Genomic DNA, 23739 nt, shown 5'->3' on the forward strand with positions numbered 1-23739 from the left:
AAACAACAAAAAGAAATGGGCAATGGGGAAGGGGAAATGGGGAAAAAAAATCATTAAGCTGAAACAACCAAGTCACTTCCTTAAATGCAGTCCCTGGACCAGCAGCCTCAAAACTTCAATCTTGGAACATGCAAACTCCACACAGAAAGTCCCCGTCAGGCCTGTGTATTGAACCCAGGACCTTCTTGCAGCCCTTCCCCAAATCCCCGCCTCTCTAAACAGGTTGACACAGGAAAGAAAGTATATATTTTTTTGTTTTCATTTATTTCTTTATTATTTATTTTGTAGAACACTGTATAAGATGTTATTTTATTCATTTCCTTTTGTGGAACATACTTCACATAATCCTCATTTTACAATGCACGCCCCTTTGCCAAACAGTTTCAGTTTCTCACACTGTAAACAGCAGGTGCCCACTAAACGTGGTGTGTCGATTCCCATTATCAAAGATTTGTGTGCCGGTCCACTGACGCACAAACAATACATCTCCAGCCTCCAGGAGCAGAATGACTCCATTGGAACCCTTGCCCCATCCATTTCCTTGTTCAAAAGCAATAACAACATGTGCTTCATTCTTCACTAACACAGCCCCAGAGGGGTTTGAAGAGGGTCCGAGGATGTGCAACTCAAAGTGGTAGACTCCTCTCACCGGGGCAGTGAAACACCCTGCAGGACACATGGTTAAACTTTGATAAGACAATGCACTCTTTACATCACTGTATCGTTTGCAAGTTCACTCGCCTGTGCTCGAGTTGTAGGCGTTTCCGATGTTGGTAATCACATCTTCAAAGACCAGATCCTGGGGAGAGTTGAATGGTCCAACAAAAACTTTGCCTTGACCCGGTGCCATCAAAGAGGCTGAAAAAGCCGCTACTTCCACTGACAAAGAAATGCAAGCAGTTGACGTTGAAAAGAAGTTTAAGTGAGGGTCTACGTGTCCATGTAAATAAAGGACTTTTATTTTTTGTACACAAAGTGGCTTGGATGCTTTTTTGACTGCAAACTTACAAAGGTACCTTTTTCTAATGTTTCAAAAAGTGTTTTATTCCAATTTACCGTTGTTCTTTCTACACAAAGTGTCCACTTGGTCTTGGGTCACAGCTGTCGATGTATTTATGCGCTTTAGTTCAGCTGCTTGTGCTGAAAAACAACATAAATATAATATAATGATAATTAAAAAATAATTATAAAATAAGAGAAATACATGAAGAAATCTTCACTACATCCACAAATAAACAATAATGTCTGATAGGGCTGTTAAAATGGATGTTTCTTCTTTCTAGCCTGGAACCACCTGCGTTTCCATCACTTGATTTGAATGAGTAACGAGTGACACACACAAAAAACACATTTTCTATCACTCATTATCTATCACAATTTGTAATTGGCTTTAAAAGATTATATTCCTTTAGATTTCAATATTGTCTTTTGCAGCCATACGATTAGCGGCTGCTGCCATTCACCTTATTCCGTCCGGCCCACTTTTGCCACTTTTTGCTTCTCGGAACGTCCGTTGTACAGACACTTCCGGTCGAGCGCGAAGCCCGTTAATTTAAACGGAGAACGAGGGAAAATATTCTCCGCTCAAATCTGATGTTTAGTCGATTGATTTGTGTAAAATGGCCAATGTTCATTTGCACCAACATGTCAACACTGCACCGTTTCTCCGCGCAGCCGAAAGACGGCTTTGTTTTCGTGCAGTGACTGATTTTATGTGGACTTCTCCAGCTCCATGTTAACAGATAGGAGAAAAGGGGCGGGCACAATTCATGGCGGCGCCCACGCGAACGTCCGGAATAAGGTGAATAAGATGCCGTATTGACGACTAGTGACACCACTAGTCGCACAGTGACTGGTGATTGACACAGTGTCACCAGTATCGTGTTGTTCAGGAGTTCAAATATAACCAGGATGTAATGTTAGTTGAAGTTACCCGATAAGCATTACTGCTTATTTTGGAGGAGAGAATTGCTATTATTGCATAAAGATTCACACAGCATATTAATAAAAAATAAAAATACATTAAAAAAACGTGACTGTGGGCGGAGACAACCTTTTTACCGGTGTTGTCAGATGATGACCTAAAGAAGTCATCAGTCAGTCAGTCTCAGGCTGTCTTTTCCAGAAACAGTTTTCCAAGATGTGAAAGACTTGTTGCTACTGTGGTTATGCTAGCTAAGTTTAAATTTAAGCCAAGTTGGCCGAAACATCCATCCACGACATAGAGTGACAACTGCCAAAACAGTTTTAAAAAAGCGGTCGCCTTACAAAAATCATGGATCACTGCCTCTAAACAAACAGGATTGTTCAGTACATGGTCAAAACAAAGTCTGTTTTGCCCTTAAGTAAAACAGTCAATTGCTGTGCATCTAATTCTAAAGTCTTCATATCTGACTGTAAACTAGTGGGTGAGTTGTTGTTAGCATTACAGTGAGAGTAATGCTAAATGAAATCTGTGAAACGTGTTTATGAACTCAGCCCTGGGAAGAATTGTGATGTTGGAAAGTTAGGAATGAGTTTGGACTCCAGCTGAATATTTAAAATGTTATCTCATAAGAAAAGCTTTTCACAGGCTTATTCTAAGAATGTATAGGATAGGAGGGGTGCGTGGGTCACCTTCTTGTAGTTCCTTCACCTCATCCAATTGACCGGTCAGCGTCTCGAGCTTATTCAGTATGGCTTCTTGTTCTGAAAGACACAAATCACAGATGATACACGACTCGCATTTGTGCTGATTTTTATCATGATGAATATGAGCTTAACTGCTAAACTGGTTATGGTTAGTCTTAAACTCTATTCCCACGGGAACTACCTAAAGACCTCAAGTAAAAGCAAAAAATATTGACCTAGCTTCTAAGGTAAAAATTCCCTTGAGTTTTAACTAATCTTCTGGAACTAGAATTCTAGTCCCGTGCCAATTTGGCCCGTATGAAAAATTACGTCGGCCCACCAGAGAGTGACCTACTTTTGTGTCGCTTATGGTTAATACTAACTAATAAAATAAAGTAATTTTTAGACTATTATTTGCAGTTATATGTGTTTCACGCTTGACATTGCCGTGTTTGGCCCATGACCCACAGGCACTTTTTCATTTTGGCCCTCGGAGACAAAAAGTTTGGGACCCCTGGTCTAGGGGTTTGCTGTTACAGAAAATGTAAAAACCTGTTTCAAGACATACTCTTCCACTGATTTGGAAACAAAACCAAAATTCAAACACAAGGATTAGTAACAGGTTGAGGCTGGTTTAATGTTAACCTGTGCAGTTTCTATGACGGCACTATAGTTTGAAGAAAATGCTGAACATCGACTGAATTACCGTGAAGTTGTCCCTTTATCGGGTCCACTTGACTGGACTCCCCCACAAAGTCCTTCAGTCTGTCTGCTTGTTCTAAAAGGGACGAAAGTGAGCTATGAGTCAAAACCAGAGCGGCAGAGAAACTCATTTATATAAGTCTCACCTTGGTGAGTCTCATGCTGCTCCATCCTGAACTGGAGTACGGCCAGTTTGCCGCTTAGGTCTCGGAGCACAGCTTGGATGTCCGATAGACTGGGCTGAGGCTGCTGTTCATGGGTGGCTTCTTCAGCCCATGAGAAAGCGCAGAGCAGCAGCAGAACGACCAGAGTGTTCTCCATCTTTGGACTGAAATGAGTCGTCCTCCTGTTCGGGACAGTTTTAAATTGTCCCAAGTATGAGTCACAGTATTGGTATCCTCAAGTTCCGTGTCTTATTCTGAATAGACCTGTTTCTCAATATCAGATGTTGCTCAATGTATTGCCACATACTTTTTTTGTCATTAATAAACTGCGTTCCAAGTTATTATGCAAATGACATTTTTCCAAGATTTTCTAAATTGTCAACTCAAATGAGAGTCAGCATATGTTTCAAGTCTTTAACTGGTAGAGGATCATTTAAATGTGGTTGAAAAAATCTCCCAGTGATAACAGTATTTTTTTCAAAAATAAATATAGTAAAAACCTCTAAATCTACTGTTCCAAATTATTTTGCAACTCATCGTTTCAATACATTTTAAAGCTTGTAAATAACTAAAAAATATCATTTGTTGAATTTGTAGCAGTAGGAGGTCATATTTACTTAAAAATCAAAAGCTATTTCAATCAAAAAAATCAAAAAAAGGTCAAGTTATATTTTACCATAGGAGCCCTTCTGTGATAGCAGCTTCAAAATTCTTAAATCCATTAAACTTGTGAGTTTTTGGAGATTTTCTGCTTGGATTTCTTTGCAGGATGTCAGAATAGCCTCCCACAGCTGCTGTTTGTATGAAAACTGCCTCCCACCCTCATAGATGTTTTTTTTTTGTTGAGGCTCCACAGGTTCTCAATAGGGTTGAGGTCAGGGGAGGAGGGGGTCCACATCATGAGTTTCTCTCCTTTTATGCCCATAGCAGCCAGTGATGCAGAGGTATTCTTTACAGCAGGACATGGTGCGTTGTCATGCATGAGGATGATCTTCAAAGGTCATTTTCACACCTTCAGGGAGCCTAAAAGGGCCGACCAGCTCTCTCCCCATGAAACTGGCCCAAAACATGACTCTGCCACCTCCTCACTGACATCACAGCCTTGTTGGGACATGGTGGCCATTCACCAACCATCCACTGCTCCATCCATCTGACCATCCAGTGTTACACGGCCTCATCAGTGAACAAGACTGTTTGAAAATGAGTCCTCAGGTATTTTTGAGACACTGCAGCTGTTTCTGTTCATCAGCATTCAATTAACAGTTTAGGGGAGGCCCGGATAGAAGGTTTATGCACAACTGTAGCCTCTGGAGGGTCCTACACCTTGATGTTCGGAAAACTCCAGAGACACCAGCAGCTTCAAATACCTGTATGCTGCTTTGTAGCATCTGTTCTCTTAATCTGATGTGTTTGTCTGGCAAAAAACGTCCACATTGTGCATTTATCTGCACATACCTAGACCAAGGCATTCAACTATTTAACGCTTTTCATCAGCAGAGAGATCCTTTTTCTTTACCATGTTGCTTGATGATGATCTGCTTTATAAAGTGGAACATCCTTTTTCAATAGTTTTTCCCTTAACTGGGCTGACAACTAATCATCCCAGGTCTCTGAGATTAATGTCAGTGATTCAAAGAGCCCTGAAACACAACACCATCCATGGGTTTATTAAAAAAAAAAAAAGTTTTTACCCTTTTGACACAAAAATACAAGTTGCATAATAATTTGGAACGCAGTGTAATTCCTGGTTCGTCTTCTGAGGAAGATATAAAGTAGCGCTGCCAGCAATATTGTAATGCCCCAGATTTTCAGTTGTACGTTCGTCATGAGCAGCTAATTACCGCCCGTGGGCCTCTCTGCACTGCCACTTTGCCACTTCAGTTTGTTTAAACATCAAGACTCACATTTTAATCACGCCCAAAAGAATGATCATTTAGATGAAAATAGAAAAAAAAAAGAGAAGCTTCTGACACACTGAGGGGGCACCCACACACCTGAAGCACAGTGAAGGCGTCACAAGAGGTGCTATAGGAAACAAAAAAGGGACAAACAAGGAGGTATCCGGGCTAAGCCACACAAATCTTCTATCCCTAACATTGTTCGGACAAATGGTTTGTTCACGAGAATATAATCCACCAGGTTCTTCCCAGATGACGGTGAAAGACTGTTGTGGAGGCAAGGGCTGTGCAGGAGGAAGAGGAAGGATGAGGTAAACAGGGGCAAACTCAAGAGGAGGTTCACCGTTTCAGAGAAGCACTGGAGGCAGCCAGCCAGATTTCCCAAAGTGCTCCTGCTCCAGTTTTTCAGAGTAAAGGAGCCTTGAACTATTGTGGAGGACCCGGCAAAGATTTGAGATGATATAATGGCGTTTAATGAGAGTGTTCCAGTAACTGTTTTGGCCTGTTCCCCAAATCCATCACATCAACCCAGTGCTCCTGAAACTACACATTTACAAATTAAGCACTGCCCACCTCCAAAAACATGCTAGTCAGGTTGGCCCACAATGGTGACAAATCCAACACCTGGATGCAATTTTGTTGTACAACTGTCCAATGACAAATAAAGCACTTAGAGGTGAAACTGGGAAAATCTGAATATCATTCCAAATATTCTAATTTTCTGAGTTTTTTAATTTTGGGTTTTTACAAGCTGAGCCATAATAATCACAATTATAACAAATAAAGGCTACATATCTCACTTTGAAGTAATGAGTCCATCATATATTAGTGTCACAGTTTAGGTTGAATAACAGAAGTGAGTGCACTTTTTAACAATATAAAAACTTTCCAAGTTTCACCTGAACTTACTTACCAAACTGAAAGATTCACCTGCAAATGGTGGTGACATCACCACTGATTTTCTGACACTCCTCCGCCCCCCAATAAAGCAATAACTGATCATTTCAGAGTGTCCTTTTATTGTAGACAGCCTAAGGCACATCTGTGCAATATTCCATGCGGTCAAATCAGCAACTTGATATGCTCACCAATACAGATATAGACAGATTTGGGAACAATATTTGGAACAAAATGGGTCTATTGTGTTTATGGAAATAGTTGTATGTCTTTCAGTTCAGCCCATGAAAAATTAAAGCAAAATAAGTGTGTTTAAATGTTGTGTGTAGTTTTTGCTGCTATTCGACCAGTTCCACTATTCAACACTATTAGTGATGGGTGTTGTAACTGTTCATATTAATATATCGTGGCATTTAATATCAATCGATTCTTTCTCACATTGTAAACAGGAGGTGACCACTGAATGTGCTGTGGCGATTCTCATTATCATAGATTACATTTTGTTCCCACAGACGCAGAAACACGACGTCTCCAGCCTCCAGGAGCAGAGTGGCTCCATTTGCCGCGGTGCCAAATCCCTCTTTCTGATGTTCATGAGCATTAACAATAGGATCTTTATTCTTCACCAACACAACGGATGTACCAGTGCTTGACTCCCCATGTGTAATGTAGAACTCAAAGTGGTAGGCTCCTCTCACCGGTGCAGTGAAAAACCCTGTAGGATACAATTGTTGTTTTAGAACTGATATCAAAACTTCGTCAACTTCCATCAGTTCATTCATTCACCTGTGTTTGGGTTGTAGGCATTTCCGATGTTTGATATCACGTAGCTGTAGACCAAAGGAGTGTGAGTGTTGAATGGTCCAATGTATGTATCACTTGATCTCAACGACGCAGAAAAAGCCACTTGTCCAACTGAAAAACAGAGAAACCAAGACGTTTTTTTTTTGTTGTGTTATTTTTTTGAGATTCTATTCAACTGATGACAAGTGTGTTATTGTTAATATTTTTTGTTTGTGAGTTTTTGTTTTAGGACAAAAGGACACAAGGCCCTGCTTCATGCTTCTTACTGTATGCTCCCCCCCTTTTTTTAAACAGAAAGAAAGATGTGGCATGACGCTGACAAAACAATCATTGTTCTGATGCAAACTGCACTCATAAGACATAACACTTTGGGAGCTCGTGCTACAGCTACAATTTATACATAGAAGCAAAGTCAACGTGAAAGTGTAAAAAGTCCCATTAATCTCACCTTTCATTTCAGACTCCAGCTCCCTGCATCTTTCCTGCATCTGCTGCTGTACATGTGCTGTCCATACATCTATATAATCCATCATCATCCCTGTTGTCAAATGTCCTCCAGGTCAGACGTTTCCCTCTCTCTTTTTCGCTGTAATGTTAACACGAGCCATGTGCTCCTCTTCTTATTTATTTCGGAAAAGGCAAGAATGAAGCGGAGAAAGACATGAGCTGCTGCGCTTGACGTTCTGCTTTCGCTTTTGTTTTCTCAGGTGACAGACTCACATATCAGCTATTTCACTGTAGAACCAGGTTATTTGAGGTTTTAACAAGTGTAGAAGTCTGGCCTATAGAAGGCAATATCTCGCAGATCTCAGCAGCTTATGCGAACACAGGAGAGGCCCGTCCTCATTTCTCTCCCCGAAGTGTTTTTTTTTTTTGCAAGAGCAAATCACACAAACAATTCAAACGCCACTCTGTCTGTAAAACTTTGATCAGTTTTTATAATGAAATATTAGCCCAAGGTAAAAGATAGACCTGCCACAGGCCTCTGGTGTTATGTAACTAAAGAGCATTGTAATTGTTGCGAAAGTGCGTGCATTTAGTCGACCAATGAAAATCTTGGTCAACCATGATGGCGACCAAAAGGGGGCAGCCCCAATCCCCATCTGGTCACACAAAGGGCCAGATCTTGTGGCGGCGCACGGGGCGGCGCAGGCTCTTGGCGAATTATTTTCCGAGTGGCGGCGCTATATGTGCCATTCGCCTCCGCCACCTGTGAGGGGGCGTCACAAGAGGAGGTGACTGCACTGATGGAAACACATTCACTTCCTCGTTTACATTGCGCTGTCTTGCGTTCTTTCTTAAGCCTTAGGCTCTCACAGGTCAAACTAAAAACTTTATTTACCCCATCGTGAGCTAAACCATGTTCACGTCTCGAGAGAAAAAGAGCTACAGCGTCCGCTGTGGCGCAGATCGGCCCGCGCTCTGCGTGAACGCGAAGCAAAACAAAAGCACATGTTCACCCCCCACTCCCACACAACCACTCTCCTGGACGCGGAGTCGATCTGGTTGGAGGAAAATGTGTGTGTCTCCACCCACTTAAATGCGCTAAGTCTGGAGTGGCAAGATCACAAAGTGCGCTCCGACTGAGCGCAAAATGTCACGCTATCGTCTCCGTTTTGATGCACAAGATCGGGCCCTAAGTCTTTGTAATGGAAATAACAGAAGTGCAGAGTGGAGTAAATCCGGTTGAATGGGGTGCACTCCGGGTTATGTGGGAATCACCTATATGTCTTACCTTCTTTGTTTCTCTTCAGCTCATCAGTCTGTTTCTTTATGCTCTGTAGTTCAGATTCTTGTGCTGAATAAAAATAAAATATGCAATATTTAAATATGGACGCACAGCACTGTGCATCGCATGAAGAAAAACACTTAATAAACATCACTAAACATGTCAGAATGAGGTAGACAATTTTTTGTGTGCGTTCCGATTAGGGTGGGGCCACATGCAGCAGAATCTCTACCCTAGTGGTTAAAGCTGCTACACACAGAGGTCTATTTGTAAACTGAAACACGAGTGAACAGATATACAAATATACACAATAATTCACATCTATAATACACATCAATTGTACAACAAAGAAATGGGATGCCTGACTGCAGTTATAGAACAGATGCAAAAATAAGTCACCTTGTAGCTGTTTCTTCAATGTGTCCACTTTACAGGTCCGCTTTTCAAGCTCTTTCACTTTGTCGGCTTGCTCTAAAACAGACAGAAAGTGGAAATATTGCAGCAGTATGTCTAAGCTTACCTCTGTGTGCCAAATGTGCTCTGTGCTGGAGTGGATGTGCGGTGATTTAGTGCTTAAGTCTTATTTTGTTGACAAAATAATCATGATTTCGATTGAAACAAGCAGCAACTTCCCTTGGTACAGCAGCGTTGCTTGCCTTTTTCTGCGGACTATATTTGAAGTTTCTGTGTTCCACATTGTTTTACTGGATGCTTTTGTACATCTTTTGTGAGGGTCAGTGGATTCAGAGTCCGTAACTAGGCATGAAGGACCCAGTTTAAAAAAAAAGTAAACAAATAGCTAGCTTATGAGCTAAACTCATTTGAGACCTACACATTTCTTCTTCTGAGACACTGAAGAGGCACCAAGAGCCTCCCACACCTGCAGCACAGTGGAGGCGTCACAAGAGGAGCTACGGGAAACAATAAAGGGACAAATGAGGAGGTATCCGGGCATGACTCACCACTAAGCCACACAAGCCTTCTATCCGTAATGGTGCTCAGACTAATGTTTGTTCACTGGAGAATAATAATGATCTTCCCGAAAGATTGTGAAGGACTGTTGTGGAGCGGAGGGAGCTGCACAGGAGGAAGAGGAAGGCAGAGGTCATGGAGCTGACCCGTGCAGGACACCACACTCTGAAAAAGGGACAAACCCAGAAGGAGTGACCCGTTTGAGAAGGTCAGAGGAGCACAGAAGGCAGTGCTACGGTTTCCCCTACCTCCAAAAACATGCTGGTCAGATTGACTCAGGACAAACCCAACATCTGAACACAATTTCTTAGTATAAATATGTACAATGACAAATAAAGCACTCACTTATTTAGTCTAATAGTTAAAGTTTTCTTGTTGAATCATGATACCACAGAAATTAGATTTATATTCATATTGTCAGTAATACTCTGCCCTCCGTCCGCTTTTTTAGGCGACATGGTAGCGCAGTGGCTAGCGCTTGTGCTTCACAGCTAGAAGGTAATCTGTCTGGACACACACAGCAGTGGTTGGCATCGCGGACTACTCACTCTACTCTTGTGCAGAAAATAAATGAGCCAACTTTTAAAACAAGCCTCAGTCGTGTGCTGCTAAGATTTGTTGAAAGCTGCGGCCTAATGCAGTGCTGTTAAAATGAACTACCTTGTAGCTGTTTTTTCAGTGTGTTCACTTCATCTGTTCGCTTTTCAAGCTCTTTCAATTTGTCGACTTGCTCTGAAAGAGACAAAAAGTAAGGAAAATGCAGCGGGCTTAGTTCGGTGTGCCAAAATTAGTGCAACGTTCATTACTGCAGTGGATGTGCAATGAGTTAGAGCATTTAAGTCTTTTAAAACACTTAAGTCATGATTTAGATTGTGAGAGTGAGTAAACTGTCACAATAAAGTTTAAATCATGATATGACGAAATTTTGTTTAAGAGTCAATTGTCACGAGTAAAAATAATAATAGTTCCCGCACACTGCCAGCCTTGCAAAAATAGCTTATCAGGATTTGGTCAACAATTCGTTGAAGGTCTCAGGACCGTCAGATGGATGGACTACTCCATCCATCTGACCATCCAGGCAAATTGCTGATGACAGTCTCAGGACTGAAACGTTGACCAAATATTAATAAACTATTTCTGCAAGGTTGGCAGTGTGCGGGAACTATTATTATTTTTACTCGTGTACGTTGGGATTTCCCTCATCTCCTACACACCTGCCTCTGGTAATTGATGTGCGAAGATTTTCTTCTAAAGAGTGAAATGTCAAAAATGTTCTGCCCTATGAACCCAATAAGTTTGGCAGTTAATCTCTTAACCCTCACCCGAGCTGAGCACATTTACTCCAGTTATTATCCAGGCATTACCCAAATCCAGTGAGGTGCGGTCAGGGGAGGTCAGGGGAGGCCAGGCCTGGCCTCTTCATCATGGGAAAAAACTCAAATTAAAAAATACAATAAACTTTATAAAAACAAGTCACTTCTCTTAAGATGATAGGGATTCCCTATGATTTTAATCAATCTCGTAACAAATGCCCAAATGTTTTATCAATTGTCGATATCGTGTAAAGAGGGCGGAGCTGCGGCGAGCCTCCCGCGCAAGAACATCTCTTAGTATGTCTGTGTAAGCTCTCAGTCGTACAGGAGTTCAATGAAGGAGTCGTCTTCTGTACTCAGTGGTTGGAGTCTAGAACGTTTCGCCCAAAGGCTTCGTAAGGCTTAGTATGTAAAAACGGTGGCCTATTCCAATCAGAGTGTCTGACTCAAACAAAGTTAGTGAGCTGTTATGCCTCACCTTGGTTGGCTTTCTGTAGCTGCTGGATCATCACCCGGTCCACAGCCAGTTGGGCGCTCATATCTCGGATCACAGAGTAGAGGTCTGAAGGTTGAGTCTGCTGAGGGTTCTCCATCTTCTCCTCTTGACACTGAGGAGAGTGAAGCAAAACCTGATACTCAGGCCAGGCAGGAACATAAAAACATGTCAAAGCACAGAGAAGCACCACCTTCTGACATGAAGTGTCTGTGAGCTGAAGAATGATTTCATATTATAGCTCAAATTAACACGCAGCGGACGATACAGGCTACGTTGAGAGACAGCAAGCCAAAGCGACGTGACGCACAATCCGACGTCTGATCTGTTTATGGCAATCTTAACTCCGCGGCGCAGACCCAGGCAATGGATAATCCCCAAACCGAAACACATCTGATAATCGATTTCGGAATTAGCATCGATTTAGCATAAAATATGGAACAAATCATTATGAATGAATCTAATCCTCACCTGACTATCCACCGCTGGACTTCACAGCCACACGTGTCTCTGTACAGATGTCGCTGCCACTGCTTCACAAAAAGCCATAACCCCCCCAAAAACGGTCTGTCTTTCTTCTTCGAAGTACGAGGTAATTATTTTGGCTCCGCGCCGCGCCTCTGTTTCAGTCCGTGTGTACTTCCGCAAACACAGCGCATCAGGGTTGCCAGATCCCCAAACCAGAACTATCGTAAGTGGGCAAATAATTTCGGAGAACGATACAAAAGGAGGGGGAAAAAGAGACCAAAAAAAATAACGCTCTAAGCTCCTGTGCTAGCAATGGCAAAATGAAATAAACACAAACGTACGGAGTTAGAGCTCCATACTCCCAAGAAGCAGAATCTATGCCTGATAATGCACCACAACATGACCTATAGTTTTGTTATTATTTTTTCCATGATCCACGATTCACACAAGGCCACACCACATGTGATGAATATAAGGACAAAACCAGTGAGTCAAAACCAAGACCAGATGAAATCAGACTAAACCATTGTCTGAACTAGAACTAAAACAGGCCTATAACATGTCAAATGATATGAGAGGCTGAGAATGCCACTTGTCCCACTGAAAAAGAACACTGCAAGATATGGCAACGTATTGCATTCATTTGAAGAAGAAAAAAAAAGTTTCTGTTTTCATGAGGCCCCTCCTGGAACCGCCACCTTAATGTGGTGGAGGGGTTTGAACACCTGAATGATCCTGGGGGCTCTGTTGTCGGGGGCTTCGTGCCCCTGGTAGGGTCTCCCATGGCAAACAGGTCCTAGGTGACGGGTCAGACAAAAAGCGGTTCAGAAGCCCTTTATGAGAGATTAACAGGCCCGGTTGGAGCTGTGAGCCCGTCCTCCTGTGGACCCACCACCTGCAGGAGGAGCCATAAGGGGCAGGTGCAATGTGGTTTCCACGACCCGGGGGGGAGGCAGCTGCTGAAAGTTCTGTTTCAATGAGAAAAATAAATCCTGTTTTTACGAGAAAAGTTTCTGTTTTTTATGACCAAAATGACTAAACCCAGGAGGTGACATGAGTGAGGAAGGGTCATCATGTCGGGTGTGTGCCTATGTGGTGAAGTTAGATGGACATTCAGATAGCCTGTTCAACATTACATTGACTGAATCAGACACTCACGGCTTTAGGTGGTCAAAAACTAGCCTAGCCTTCGAACAAGCACAGCACAGGCCAGGGTAATGGTGATACTAGTGTTTTTAAAATCAATTTAACAAAATACTATTTTTAAACAAATTGTTAAAATAAAGAACTATATTTTCACAATATACTGTCTCTTGTGCTCTTCAGTCCACGAACCTGTGCTGCCTTACTGCGGGGGGATTATTTTGTGTTGCTGGTTAATGCCAGCAGCTAATGTTTGGTCGTGGAGCCATCTCTCCACGTTGGTGTTAATTTGACCATTTTTTTGTTGTTGAAGCCAACAGAACAACATCGTCTGCAAACAGCAGAGATGGGATCCTGAGGCTCCCAAACCGGACACCCTCCGGCCCCTGGCTGCGCCTAGAAATTCTGTCCATAAAGGTAATGAACAGAACTGGTGATATTGGGCAGCCCTGGTGGAGACCAACACGCACCGGGAACAGGTCTGACTGAGCAAAGGTGTCATTAGACATCTCTATGCCAGTTGTGTTGTGGATTACAGAGCCATACTGTATACAACTACTAGCCCTAATTTTAAGGTCAGTGGACTCTTGCCAAAACCTTATTTTATTTTTCAATCCCTACTCAGTGGGTCAATGGGACATTTTAATGGTTTCTTTTTTATATTGCTGACCGGACACACAAGCGTGAAGAAATGTTATGAAGAAAAGCAAAATAGCTGAGCTGTGTGATGTAGAAAGTCATTGACTCAGAAACAACATTGCATTGCTTCACTTTTAAAAAATGGTATGATACAACCTTCCGCTGCTTGTTTAAATAATTTTTAAATAATTAAAAGATTTTTAAAGATGATGTTAATTTCCCTCTGCCTCCTACGCACGCACCTGTCGCCTCCCGGGTGTGCAGTCGTCCTAAGCAAAGATTATTTTAAGATGAAAGGCATTGTGAATGTTAAATATATATATATATATATATGTGTGTGTGCTGCAGCTTCACAGTGAGTTGTACCCCTTTAGCACTGAGACTCGCCTTGATGTGACACTGTGATGTTTCTTCACTTTGTAAATAGGCTCTGTGCTCGCAAATGACACGTGACTTTTCTTGTTTTCCCATTAAGGATTAGCGATGTCCGAGATAGTCCAAGAAAACAAACAACATGTTCAAAACATTACATTGGATGTAAATTCTCAACTGCAGGAAACACGTGTTTTCTTAGGTAGGACTTTCTACCTACCTCAAAACCCTTATAGTTTAAAGGGCCGAGATGCAAGTTAGCCATTTTATACTCACTACTGCCACCTCACTGTCACTTTTTGAGTCACAGTGCAGGATTTTAGAGGCAGTTGTGGTGAACAGGTCTGGGCTCATTCTACACATTAGGACATGGCTGGAACATGTAGGGGGAGGAAAATACTTAATTTTAACATTTTTAAACTCTGTATAGTTCCTTTAAAGTTATAGCTTATTTTTATCTAGATTGTGTGCTTTATGTTTCATGTTGCACGTCAGCACTGAGAAAAAGGCGGTGGGGGTGTCGGAATGGCAACGTGTAACCGCTGATAACACCAGCGACACAAAACTGAGGGACAGATTTTTTCTGATTTACTTGAATTAATAGTTGTGATTTTAATGTCAAATCTGCAGATTACTGAAGTCCATTCTTCGTTTGGAATTGGCAAGAAACATATTAATAGATACATTAGAAATGTGAAAATGGGGTCGGGGACATTTCGTTTTCAACATACACTGGATATTCAAAGTAGGATAAAATAAATAAATAAATAAAACTGCAAAAATATGATCTGAAATGACCTGACCAGAGCGTCCTCAAGCTCCACACAGCACTTTTGCCGCTCACCATGCCTTTGCCGCCCAAAGACTTGTGTTCCGTTCACTCGGACGCAGTTGTGAACAGAAAATTACGCATTTGCGCTATATAAGTTGAGACCATTTACCATTAGTGGGTGCATGCGTGTTTATTATGTGTGTTATGTTGACTAATCGCACCAAAGATGTAATTTTTTTGTGAGCACCCCCAAGAAAGACCTAGGCACCCCCTGGGACAAATGTCTGGCGCCACCGCTGCTGTCTGGTCTTCACGCGTGGTCACAGACGGTGCTAGCATATAGCCTCTCCTACTCTATTCGTTTAAAGTTTAAAGGAACAGGCCGCTGTTTTAACATGCTGAGATATGTTCTTACCTTATCTTAGACGAGTTCATTTGTACCTGTCTGGTTTTCACACGTGCCTTCTGTCACGTAAACACAGCACAGACGGCGCTAGCATTTAGCCTCTCCTCCTCTCCTCTATAGCTCCAAACAAGATGAAGATAGAAGCTACCAAGCTCTTCCACGCTTTCCCTATTTAAATATGGTTACGTGAAGTGTTACACTACAAAAGTATTATTACACAAAATGAATTAAACAATGTGGATTTTCTAAGCGGATAAAAAGGGGGAACTATATTGTAAGGCATAATAATACCAGGAGTAGGTCGAAATCCGCACAGTAATATGGCCGACGTTGAATTTTGATTAACTAGACTTGGATCGTATAACTAATCATGTAACCGTGTTTAAATAGAGAAAACGTGGAAGAGCAGCTTCTAACTTCACCAAAGGTTGGAGCGATGCATTTGCTGGGAGAGGCTAAATGCCAACAACATTTGCGTGACTGAGCGCACGCACAAATACCAGACAGTTAAACTTATCACCTCATCTAAGCTAAGGCAAGAACATATATCAGTTTTTGAGAACAGTGGCCTATTCCTTTAACCTTTTTAAAACAAGTTAATTTTCATCAGTTTGATTTTAGCCAAATCTAAAAAGTAAGACCTGCAAAACTGAGCTACAATATTTCTTTGCCTTTTGTCCTGGTAAAATCCTGCCATCCCACAAGATAATTCCCCGAGGTCACATGCCCCCCCCCTCCTGTCTAAAATCCTGTGCATGATGCTTCTAAAGGTGTCAGCGTTGAACTGTAACAGACTTGTGATCGATTGTACACCGTGATGTTTCTCATTTTAAAGCTCTAGCAGCAACAAGGAAGTAAATAAAAAGCCTTTATATCCATAGGATCATTGGAAGAATCTTTATTACAGATGTCAGGCAGGAGAGAATTCCAAGGTTATAACTTTACTGCAATTTTCTTCCTCACATTGTAAACAGCAGGTGACCGCTGAATGTGGTGTGGTGATTACCATTATCATAGATGATGTTGTTCTCCCATAGACGCATAAACACGATGTCTCCAGCCTCCAGGAGCAAAGTGGCTCCGTTGGCCGCGGTGCCAAATCCACCCGTCTGATGTTCAAGGGAAGCCACAATATGCTCTGTGTTCTTCACCAACACAACAGCTGTGCCATGTGAAGATTTCCCATGTGCACCAAAGTAGAACTCAAAGTGGTAGGCTCCTCTCACCGGGGCAGTGAAAACTCCTGTAGATACAATTGTTATTTCAGTACTGAAATCAAAAGCAATTTGCAGACACTTCCATCAGTTTATTCACCTGTGTCTGGGTTGTAGGCATTTCCAATGTTCGAGACCACAGCGCTGTAGACCAGAGGAGTGTGAGCACGGAATGGTCCGAGGGTTACCTCACTTGATCTGAGTGATGCTGAAAAAGCCACCTGTCCAGCTGAAAAACAGAGAAACCAAACAGCAAAGGCTTACTACATTTACATGCAATTTTGTTTTTGCCCTCAACATGTCACAGTGTCCCAACATTTGTGCTGGATAAGGTTTCCAACTGACTCGACCGTATGCTTATGTTTCACAGAAGCCTTCCTAGATTACTAAAAGCAGAATGTTTCTATCCTTGTGTGTTTATGCAATCACTGTTCTGAGAATTGTACTTGTTTGAAACAACCCAGATTCTAGCCCTGGCCTTCTTGGCAAGTTCAAAAACCCAATGTGGCCCCGGCATCAAAAAGTTTGCCCATATCTGGTCTAAGTCCTACATATTTGCATAGATCTCAGCTTCATCCCGCGCTCACATTCTCCTTTCCCCAGTCCACGTGTTGCTGTTTCTGCCGCTGTGGCTGCAGCCTCACAGCACCCACAGCAGAAACAGACAGCAGGAGACCCCGCAGTCAGTGGGTCCATCGATGCAGTGGCGAGAAAAACAACAAAACCTTATCCTCACTGTGAAGTATGGTGCAGGAGAATCATGGTGAGGGGCTGTTTTGTTGCCTCAGGGCCTGGACACCGTGCTATCATCAATGGAAAATTTCATTCACAAGTTTATCACAATATTTTAAAGAAAAACCTGAGACATTCACAACATGCATGGAATAAGTAAGTGATCCCCTGTATGAAATAGCTGATTGACCCTTCTTTTGCAGCAATAACTGCTTTTCTGTAGTTGCAGATTAGACGCTCACAACGATCAGGATGAATCATGGACCAAAGAGGAGTGCTCTTTGCAAAACTGCTGCAGTTCAGTGAGATTCAGGGGGTGTACTCACTTATTCCACACTCTCCTGTGAATGTTTACATGTTATGGCCAATAAGAATTATTAACATGTAAATGTTTGGGTGGTATTAGTTAAAGCAGACACTGTTTATTCATTCTTAGGATTTTGATGAAGATCAGACTACCTTTAGTGACCAATTTAGGCGGAAATGTGAGAAATTCCACATGGTGTACTTTCTCTCACCACTGTATATACAAGAGATAATAGAGTAATGATACGACGTGGCCTGTGAAATTATCATTGGCTGCTCCTCCTACAAAGCCTGTTCCTTAAATGGGCAAATAGGTGGGAAGCCCCGCCCTTGCAGAACGGGCGGACTGGCTGTGAGCCTCCATATCCTATCAATCATAGGTTTAGGCTTCCACTTATTATTGCTGTAATAAGTGCAAAAAACTGCGTGGTTTCCATAATACTAGTCTGTATTTTTTTGTCACCTGTAATGGACAATCCTGATTTTTCCCCTGGATTAAAAAATCCAATATTTCAAAGATGGTACGATAAGGGAATAAGAGTAACTGGTGATTGGTGATCTTATGATGTAGTGTGACAACCTGCATGCCACTGTGCAGTATAGCCGCAGAGGTTAGGTCGTGTTGCTCCAAATTCAGACAGATGATCTTCTGTGTCCCGAATGAGAGGATCGCACCCTTCCTCCTGTTGCTAATGCCGCGTTCACCCACTGTATACAGCCGCCGTACGAGACCCTCTGTGTCAAGTCTGGACGCAGCTTAAGAGTGTGAGTGAATGGAGTGTAGTGTGTCACCTTGTTGCTCTGCCACTTTGCCCACTTGACTGGTTCGCTTCTCCAACTCTTCCAGTAGTGTCTTCAGCTGGGCCGCTTGTAAAGGAGACAGAAGTGCAGTTAAGTCAGATAAAGAGTAGAATTGTTGTGAAATAGTCAATCTCACCTTGGTTGAGTGTCTGTAGCTGCTCGATCAGCAGTCTGTCCTCAGCCAGTTTAACGCTGTGTTCTCGGAGCACGCTGTGGATGTCTGATAGACAGGGCTGAGGCTGCACTTCACATTGGACTTCTTCAGCCGAGGAGAGAGCGCAGAGCAGCAGCAGAATGACCCCAGTGTTCTCCATCTTTAGACAAGTCTAAAACCTCCTTACACTGAGGACTGTTTAAATATCAACTAAACACCAGTGCCCAGCCTTACTCCGCCCACAAGAACATTTTGAAATTTGTATCTAAAAGCGCCGTTGTTCAGTGGATCATGGGACGAGCAGGGGGGCTTAGAGTTGGGCGTGGTCTGGGCTGTTGCTGACATCGGCATTAGCACCATGACAGCTGGCTAATAGTAAATATGGAGATTGACAGTGACTTCAAGCGCTCTTGTGAAGTGGAGCATTTCTCATCACCTTCATCACCAGAGGTGGAGGTGGACAAGGTTTAGTTTATTGATCACGTTTCATCTACAATTGGCTGTAGCCGATACATGTTAGAGTCAGGAGTAGCATACCAGCACTAGCTCGCATCATTGTGAAAACAAGCACTATGAGCTGGGCCTGACACATTTGTGGTTTATTTCTCACTTTTCATCAACGATGAGCTGTAGGCGATTGTAACACGCGAGGTCAATCCTATGTTCCCGGTACCTATGTTCCCCAGGTCTGGTGTCTCGTCACAGTGATTGATAAACATATCAGACATGACACAGACCACAGCCGAGAACATATGCGAGACTGTTTAGAGACCAGAGAGTTGGTTACAAACGACAGGCTAAATTGCTCGTTTCTTTGCAAAAGGTAGGCTCTACGAGGCACATTACGCACAGTTACAAATGTGTTTTTTTTCTTTCTTTCTTAAAGTAGACTGTAGCATGAATACATAGATTTCTATTTTCCAAAACACAGTTGGGCTAAATGTTTGCCAGTGTTTATAGGGTTTTAACCTATGGTATGTGGAATTGCTTCTATTCGCACAACCTATTGGAAATTATAGCCTAGTTGTAGTGCTAAAATATTACACTAAATGACAAGCATGTGTAACACGGGTGGGCAACATGTTATATTTCCTTTAAAGGATCTGTATCATGCTATTTTAGCCATTCCAAAGTTAAGTATAGGCATTTATTTGATATATTGTACCTCTACCGCTATTGAGCACTCATTTTTGTGATAAATAGAAGGTATTTTTCAAACCCGGAAGACACAACGCTTCGATTCAGTTAACTCCGTAATATAAATAAACAGCAATATGTGAAGATACTTCACAATGCAGTTATAAGGAGTTGAAATCTGCAACACAGCTTCATAAATGGCTAACACACATGCTAATACACGTTTGGATTGACTCACCACTCTGGTCCATTGCTGTTTACATTATGGGACTCGCGTTGGTTATAAAAGTTAATCCACTTTGATTCTGGTGAAGGTTCACCAAACATCCATCAGTGACAGTCACAGAAAAACACTATTTTGGTGATAGTTGCTGAATCCCGGAGGAAAAAAAACAACTTCTGACGGGAGTGGCCTCTTCTTTAGGAAGGTTGAATCATAGACTGTATATACTCCTGTCCACGTAGCCAAACGCGCTTCTTTTTCTCGTGACATTATCGTTAGGTAGGATAAAGAACAGGTGTGTCCAGAGTAGGTAACAACGAGCTCCATCTTCACAGCTGCAGCGCAAACATGACGTCCGTTCAGACACTCAGGGGATGTGTTTGTTTTGGCCACAGCTGACCTGGAAGCACCTCCGGCACATCCTTTTTTTTTTTTTTTCCTTTATTTATTTATTTCTTACAACAGAAATAATGAAAAGGGTGGTTTACAAATTAAAATCAGGCTGTAAGCATAGAATTAAGACATTACATTACAGACGTCGAGCACTTCCGTTCCGCTGTGACGACACAACTGAACACTCAGTCGTTCACCAGGAGAGGGAGGAGCAGCTGCTCAGAGAGCAGGATTCAGGAGGATTACTGAGAGCTGCGTGAATGAAGCCACAAACCACTCTGGGGGTGTTTTTGATAAGGAAATAGCATAACAACATGGCTAAAAGCTCCAAAAAGTTGATTTTGCATGATATAGGACCTTTAATGCCATTCCCTTACATTACCTGCGCTGTCCCCACGTTTAGTCTCGCGAGCATAGCGTTGTAGCGTATCGCGTTCTATATTATCCAGCGTTCCAATATGGCTGAGACGTGCGGTGGCTAAGCCTCGGGGAAGTTTGAAGGCGGTGCCGACCATCAGGGCTGATTCGTGACGAGAGAGTGTGTCGATGTTAGTGCGGAGTTGGCCAGGTCCCTAAGTCTTGGATGGCGAGCTGTAGATAGGTCTCGAGCCTGAGCCCAACGATCTCCACCTCTCAATGTCTGATCTCCACCTGCTCTGGTCGGGCCGGTAGGCGGCTTATAGCCACAACCCCTTGCCTCGCACCTCACTACTCTGCGGCCCTTGCATTACCCCATACACACTATCATAAACTCTCTCAACGAAATGTCATACTCCAATCCCCAACCCGTGGCCGTATGAACTGTGCATATGAACTGTTACACATGAACTCGCATCGCATTTGTTGTTTATGTTTATGTTTTGTTTATGTCCATTTGAATGACCATTCCTGTCCATGTTTTTTGTCCAAGTGTCTATTTGTTTTATGTTCACTGTAAATATTAACATAACAACATTTATAAGCAAATATCAGTCTCTGTCCTATCTCTCCGAGAGCCGTACTCTAGACTTCTGATAAGCCCAACAGTAAGAACTATTCTAGCTTAAGTGCCTGTTACACATGTGTTTAATTAAAGTGCAACTAAACGGGCGTGGCAGAGCCTTTCCCCACCCACAAACTAAAGTCAAAAAGTGCTGAGAAAGGGGTGGTCTCGGAGGCTTTGGGGGAGACGAGGGGGGTGAGTGTGTAGGCGGGGTCTGCTCTGTTGACAGTCTCAGACCAAGCCCCTCGATCTGACAGGACTGACAGACTGCTGTTACCGCTGTCACGACTGTGCGCAAGGTTTATTTTTTCGTAGGAGAGTTGGTGCACTCTCATGACTTGTGATTGCTTGATGTAGCAACTAGTGATGCGGGTCAGGGTTTTTTTCAACCCGCGGGTCCCGCATTTGGAGCAGGTTCTAACCCGCCCCAGCCCGCCCCACAACGTTGTTCTATTTTTACAACCCACCCCACAACCGCAACCATTAAATATTACTCGTTACAAATATGATCCGTATGAACAGTACCGGCGTGTCATCGCGCGCGCTCTCGCTTTCTCTCTCCCTCCGAAGAGCGCTGGGCAAGAGGGAGAGAGGAAGAGAGCAGAGGTCGGCCTAACGCGGTCACACACAGTCGCACATACGGTGGAAAACAGGAGACATGAGCTCCACAAAAGCGTTCTCTGGATCACAAGCTGCAAAACGCTGCTTGTTTTATGAAAATCCGACGTATATTTACGCCAAAAACCTGCTGTAAAGACGACGGTGGAACCCGCAACCCGCGCATCAATAGTAGCAACTATCCTGCGAAAAAAAAAAAAAGATCGCTGCCGGTAGACGACTCGCTCCCTGTCAGTGACTGCGAACAGAGAGAGCATCGCACAGTAGCTTTTCTAAGGGATTTATTCCTCTACACCACCTCAGCCGAAGTGTGAGCATCGCAGGGGCGCCATCTACTGGTTTGACTGCGCAACGCGTGTCCTGGTTGCTGCGTGACGGAGGCGGAGGCATGTGTGGGCGGGGCCACAGAGGCACAGAGGCAGAACCACGGGCAGAACTGATGACGTTTTGTGGACGCCGTGGACACACTCTCCTCCAACCGCAAAATATCAAATGTAGTTGCTGCGTGAAACCAGTAGGGGGCGCGAACCATGCGGTTTTAGACACTAAAGTGAGATTTTGAACAAGTTTGCCCCAAATGTCAACATATTGACTGGGACATGTAGCTAACTCTATTCAACAACCATTTAGACCGTTTATCAGCAAAAAAAAGTGGATTTGGTGTTTAGTTACTCTTTAAAGACAAAAGAGAGGGAGAGAAAGAGAAAAGAAAATAGGCTAGTTGGAATTTTTCTCTAAATTAACAGAATTTTGTCGGGTCTGAAGTTCCCTTGTCAATAGAAGTGGGGAAACATAGTTACGCACCCGTAACATGCTCACCTAGATTAACCATTTTCCACCGGCACATATAACTGCCCTCTATTCAAGCGTATGATCTGGATATAGGCTTAAATACTGGGAGTAGACTATGGATCCATAGGACATGGCAGTAGGAAAGAGGGACTAGTTATCCCCAAAACACCATTTCCATTACAATGGCAAAAAAAATAATCGACTAGGACATGTAGAGAGTACTATTAAGGCACCTATTTATGCAGTTCATGGGCTAAAAAAAAGCTGATTTGTTGTTTAGTTTCCTTTAAGTGTCAGTTGCATCTGATCTTGCAAGTTTGGTGTTGTTCCCGACAGCAGTCTTAAGTTTCTCAAGAATTGAGTGACATTAACAGTGTGTAGTTCCTTTTTTATGCTGCTGACCAGACACACAACTGTGAAGCAATGTTATGAAGAAAAGCAGGAAAAACAAAATAGCTGAGCTGTGCGATGTACAAAGTCATTGACTCAGAAACGACTTTGCATTGCTTCACTTTTCAATATAGCAGGATACAACCTTCTGCTGCTTGTTTAAATATTTTTTTTTTTTTTTTTTTTTTAAGATAATGTGAATTTCTCTCTGCTGTCTGCGCACCTGTCGCCTCCCGGGTGTGCAGTCGTCCTTAGCATAGATTTTTTAAAGATGAAAGGCATTGTGAATGTTAAATATACATGTGTGCTGCAGCTTCACAGTGAGTTGTACCCCTTTAGCACGGAGACTCGCCTTGATGTGACACTGTGATGTTTCTTCACTTTGTAAATAGGCTCTATGCTCGCAAATGACACGTGACTTTTCTCGTTGTTTTCCCATGAAGGATTAGCGATGTCCAAGATAATCCAAGAAAACAAACAACATGTTCAAAACATTACATTGGCTTTAAATTCTTGATTGCAGGAAACATCTGTGTTTTTTGGTAGGTAGGACTTTTTTATCTACGAGCTAATGGCTAGTATCTAAAAACAACACCACAGTAAAAAGGATCGATG

General features: G+C 42.7%; 4 protein-coding genes across 6 annotated transcripts in view; 1 reads left to right on the plus strand and 3 right to left on the minus strand.

Annotated features, from left to right (window-relative positions):
* Window positions 1-8600, plus strand: part of xkr7b (XK, Kell blood group complex subunit-related family, member 7b) — a 110186-nt gene extending 101586 nt beyond the window's left edge. Inside the window, exon 5 of the transcript XR_013792952.1 lies at window positions 8588-8600. The gene's annotated coding sequence lies outside the window, so the exon portion shown is untranslated. The remainder of the gene's footprint in view (window positions 1-8587) is intronic.
* LOC306964305 (uncharacterized protein) lies at window positions 734-3680 on the minus strand (the record flags this gene model as incomplete). The annotated part of the gene is made up of 5 exons (XM_079558296.1): window positions 3459-3680; window positions 3317-3388; window positions 2617-2688; window positions 1057-1140; window positions 734-879 (listed from the first exon to the last, which is right to left on the minus strand). The coding sequence occupies exons 1-5, from the start codon at window positions 3631-3633 to the stop codon at window positions 734-736; spliced, it is 549 nt and encodes a 182-aa protein (XP_079414422.1). The 5' UTR covers window positions 3634-3680.
* The window catches only part of LOC306964161 (complement C1q tumor necrosis factor-related protein 3-like), a 145339-nt gene continuing 127984 nt past the window's right edge, over window positions 6385-23739 (minus strand). Inside the window, exons 1-7 of one of the 3 annotated variants that reach the window (XM_079558085.1) lie at window positions 12054-12179; window positions 11568-11697; window positions 10437-10508; window positions 9204-9275; window positions 8811-8873; window positions 7058-7186; window positions 6386-6986 (exon numbers count right to left, since the gene is read on the minus strand). In XM_079558085.1, the coding sequence (XP_079414211.1) occupies window positions 6706-6986; window positions 7058-7186; window positions 8811-8873; window positions 9204-9275; window positions 10437-10508; window positions 11568-11682 (732 nt within the window). In that variant the 5' untranslated portion in view covers window positions 11683-11697; window positions 12054-12179 and the 3' untranslated portion in view covers window positions 6386-6705. Of the gene's footprint in view, window positions 6987-7057; window positions 7187-8810; window positions 8874-9203; window positions 9276-10436; window positions 10509-11567; window positions 11713-12053; window positions 12180-23739 lie in introns of those variants that run through there. The other 2 variants (XM_079558086.1, XM_079558087.1) reach the window with 2 other exon arrangements.
* On the minus strand, window positions 16273-18749 carry LOC306964306 (complement C1q-like protein 2; the record flags this gene model as incomplete). The annotated part of the gene is made up of 4 exons (XM_079558297.1): window positions 16273-16625; window positions 16697-16825; window positions 18427-18501; window positions 18572-18749. 4 exons carry the CDS (start codon window positions 18747-18749, stop codon window positions 16342-16344), a joined length of 666 nt encoding a protein of 221 aa, XP_079414423.1. The 3' UTR covers window positions 16273-16341.

This window comes from Gobius niger (genome assembly GCF_951799975.1).
Source record: "Gobius niger genome assembly, chromosome: 6".
Taxonomy (NCBI): Eukaryota; Metazoa; Chordata; class Actinopteri; order Gobiiformes; family Gobiidae; genus Gobius; species Gobius niger.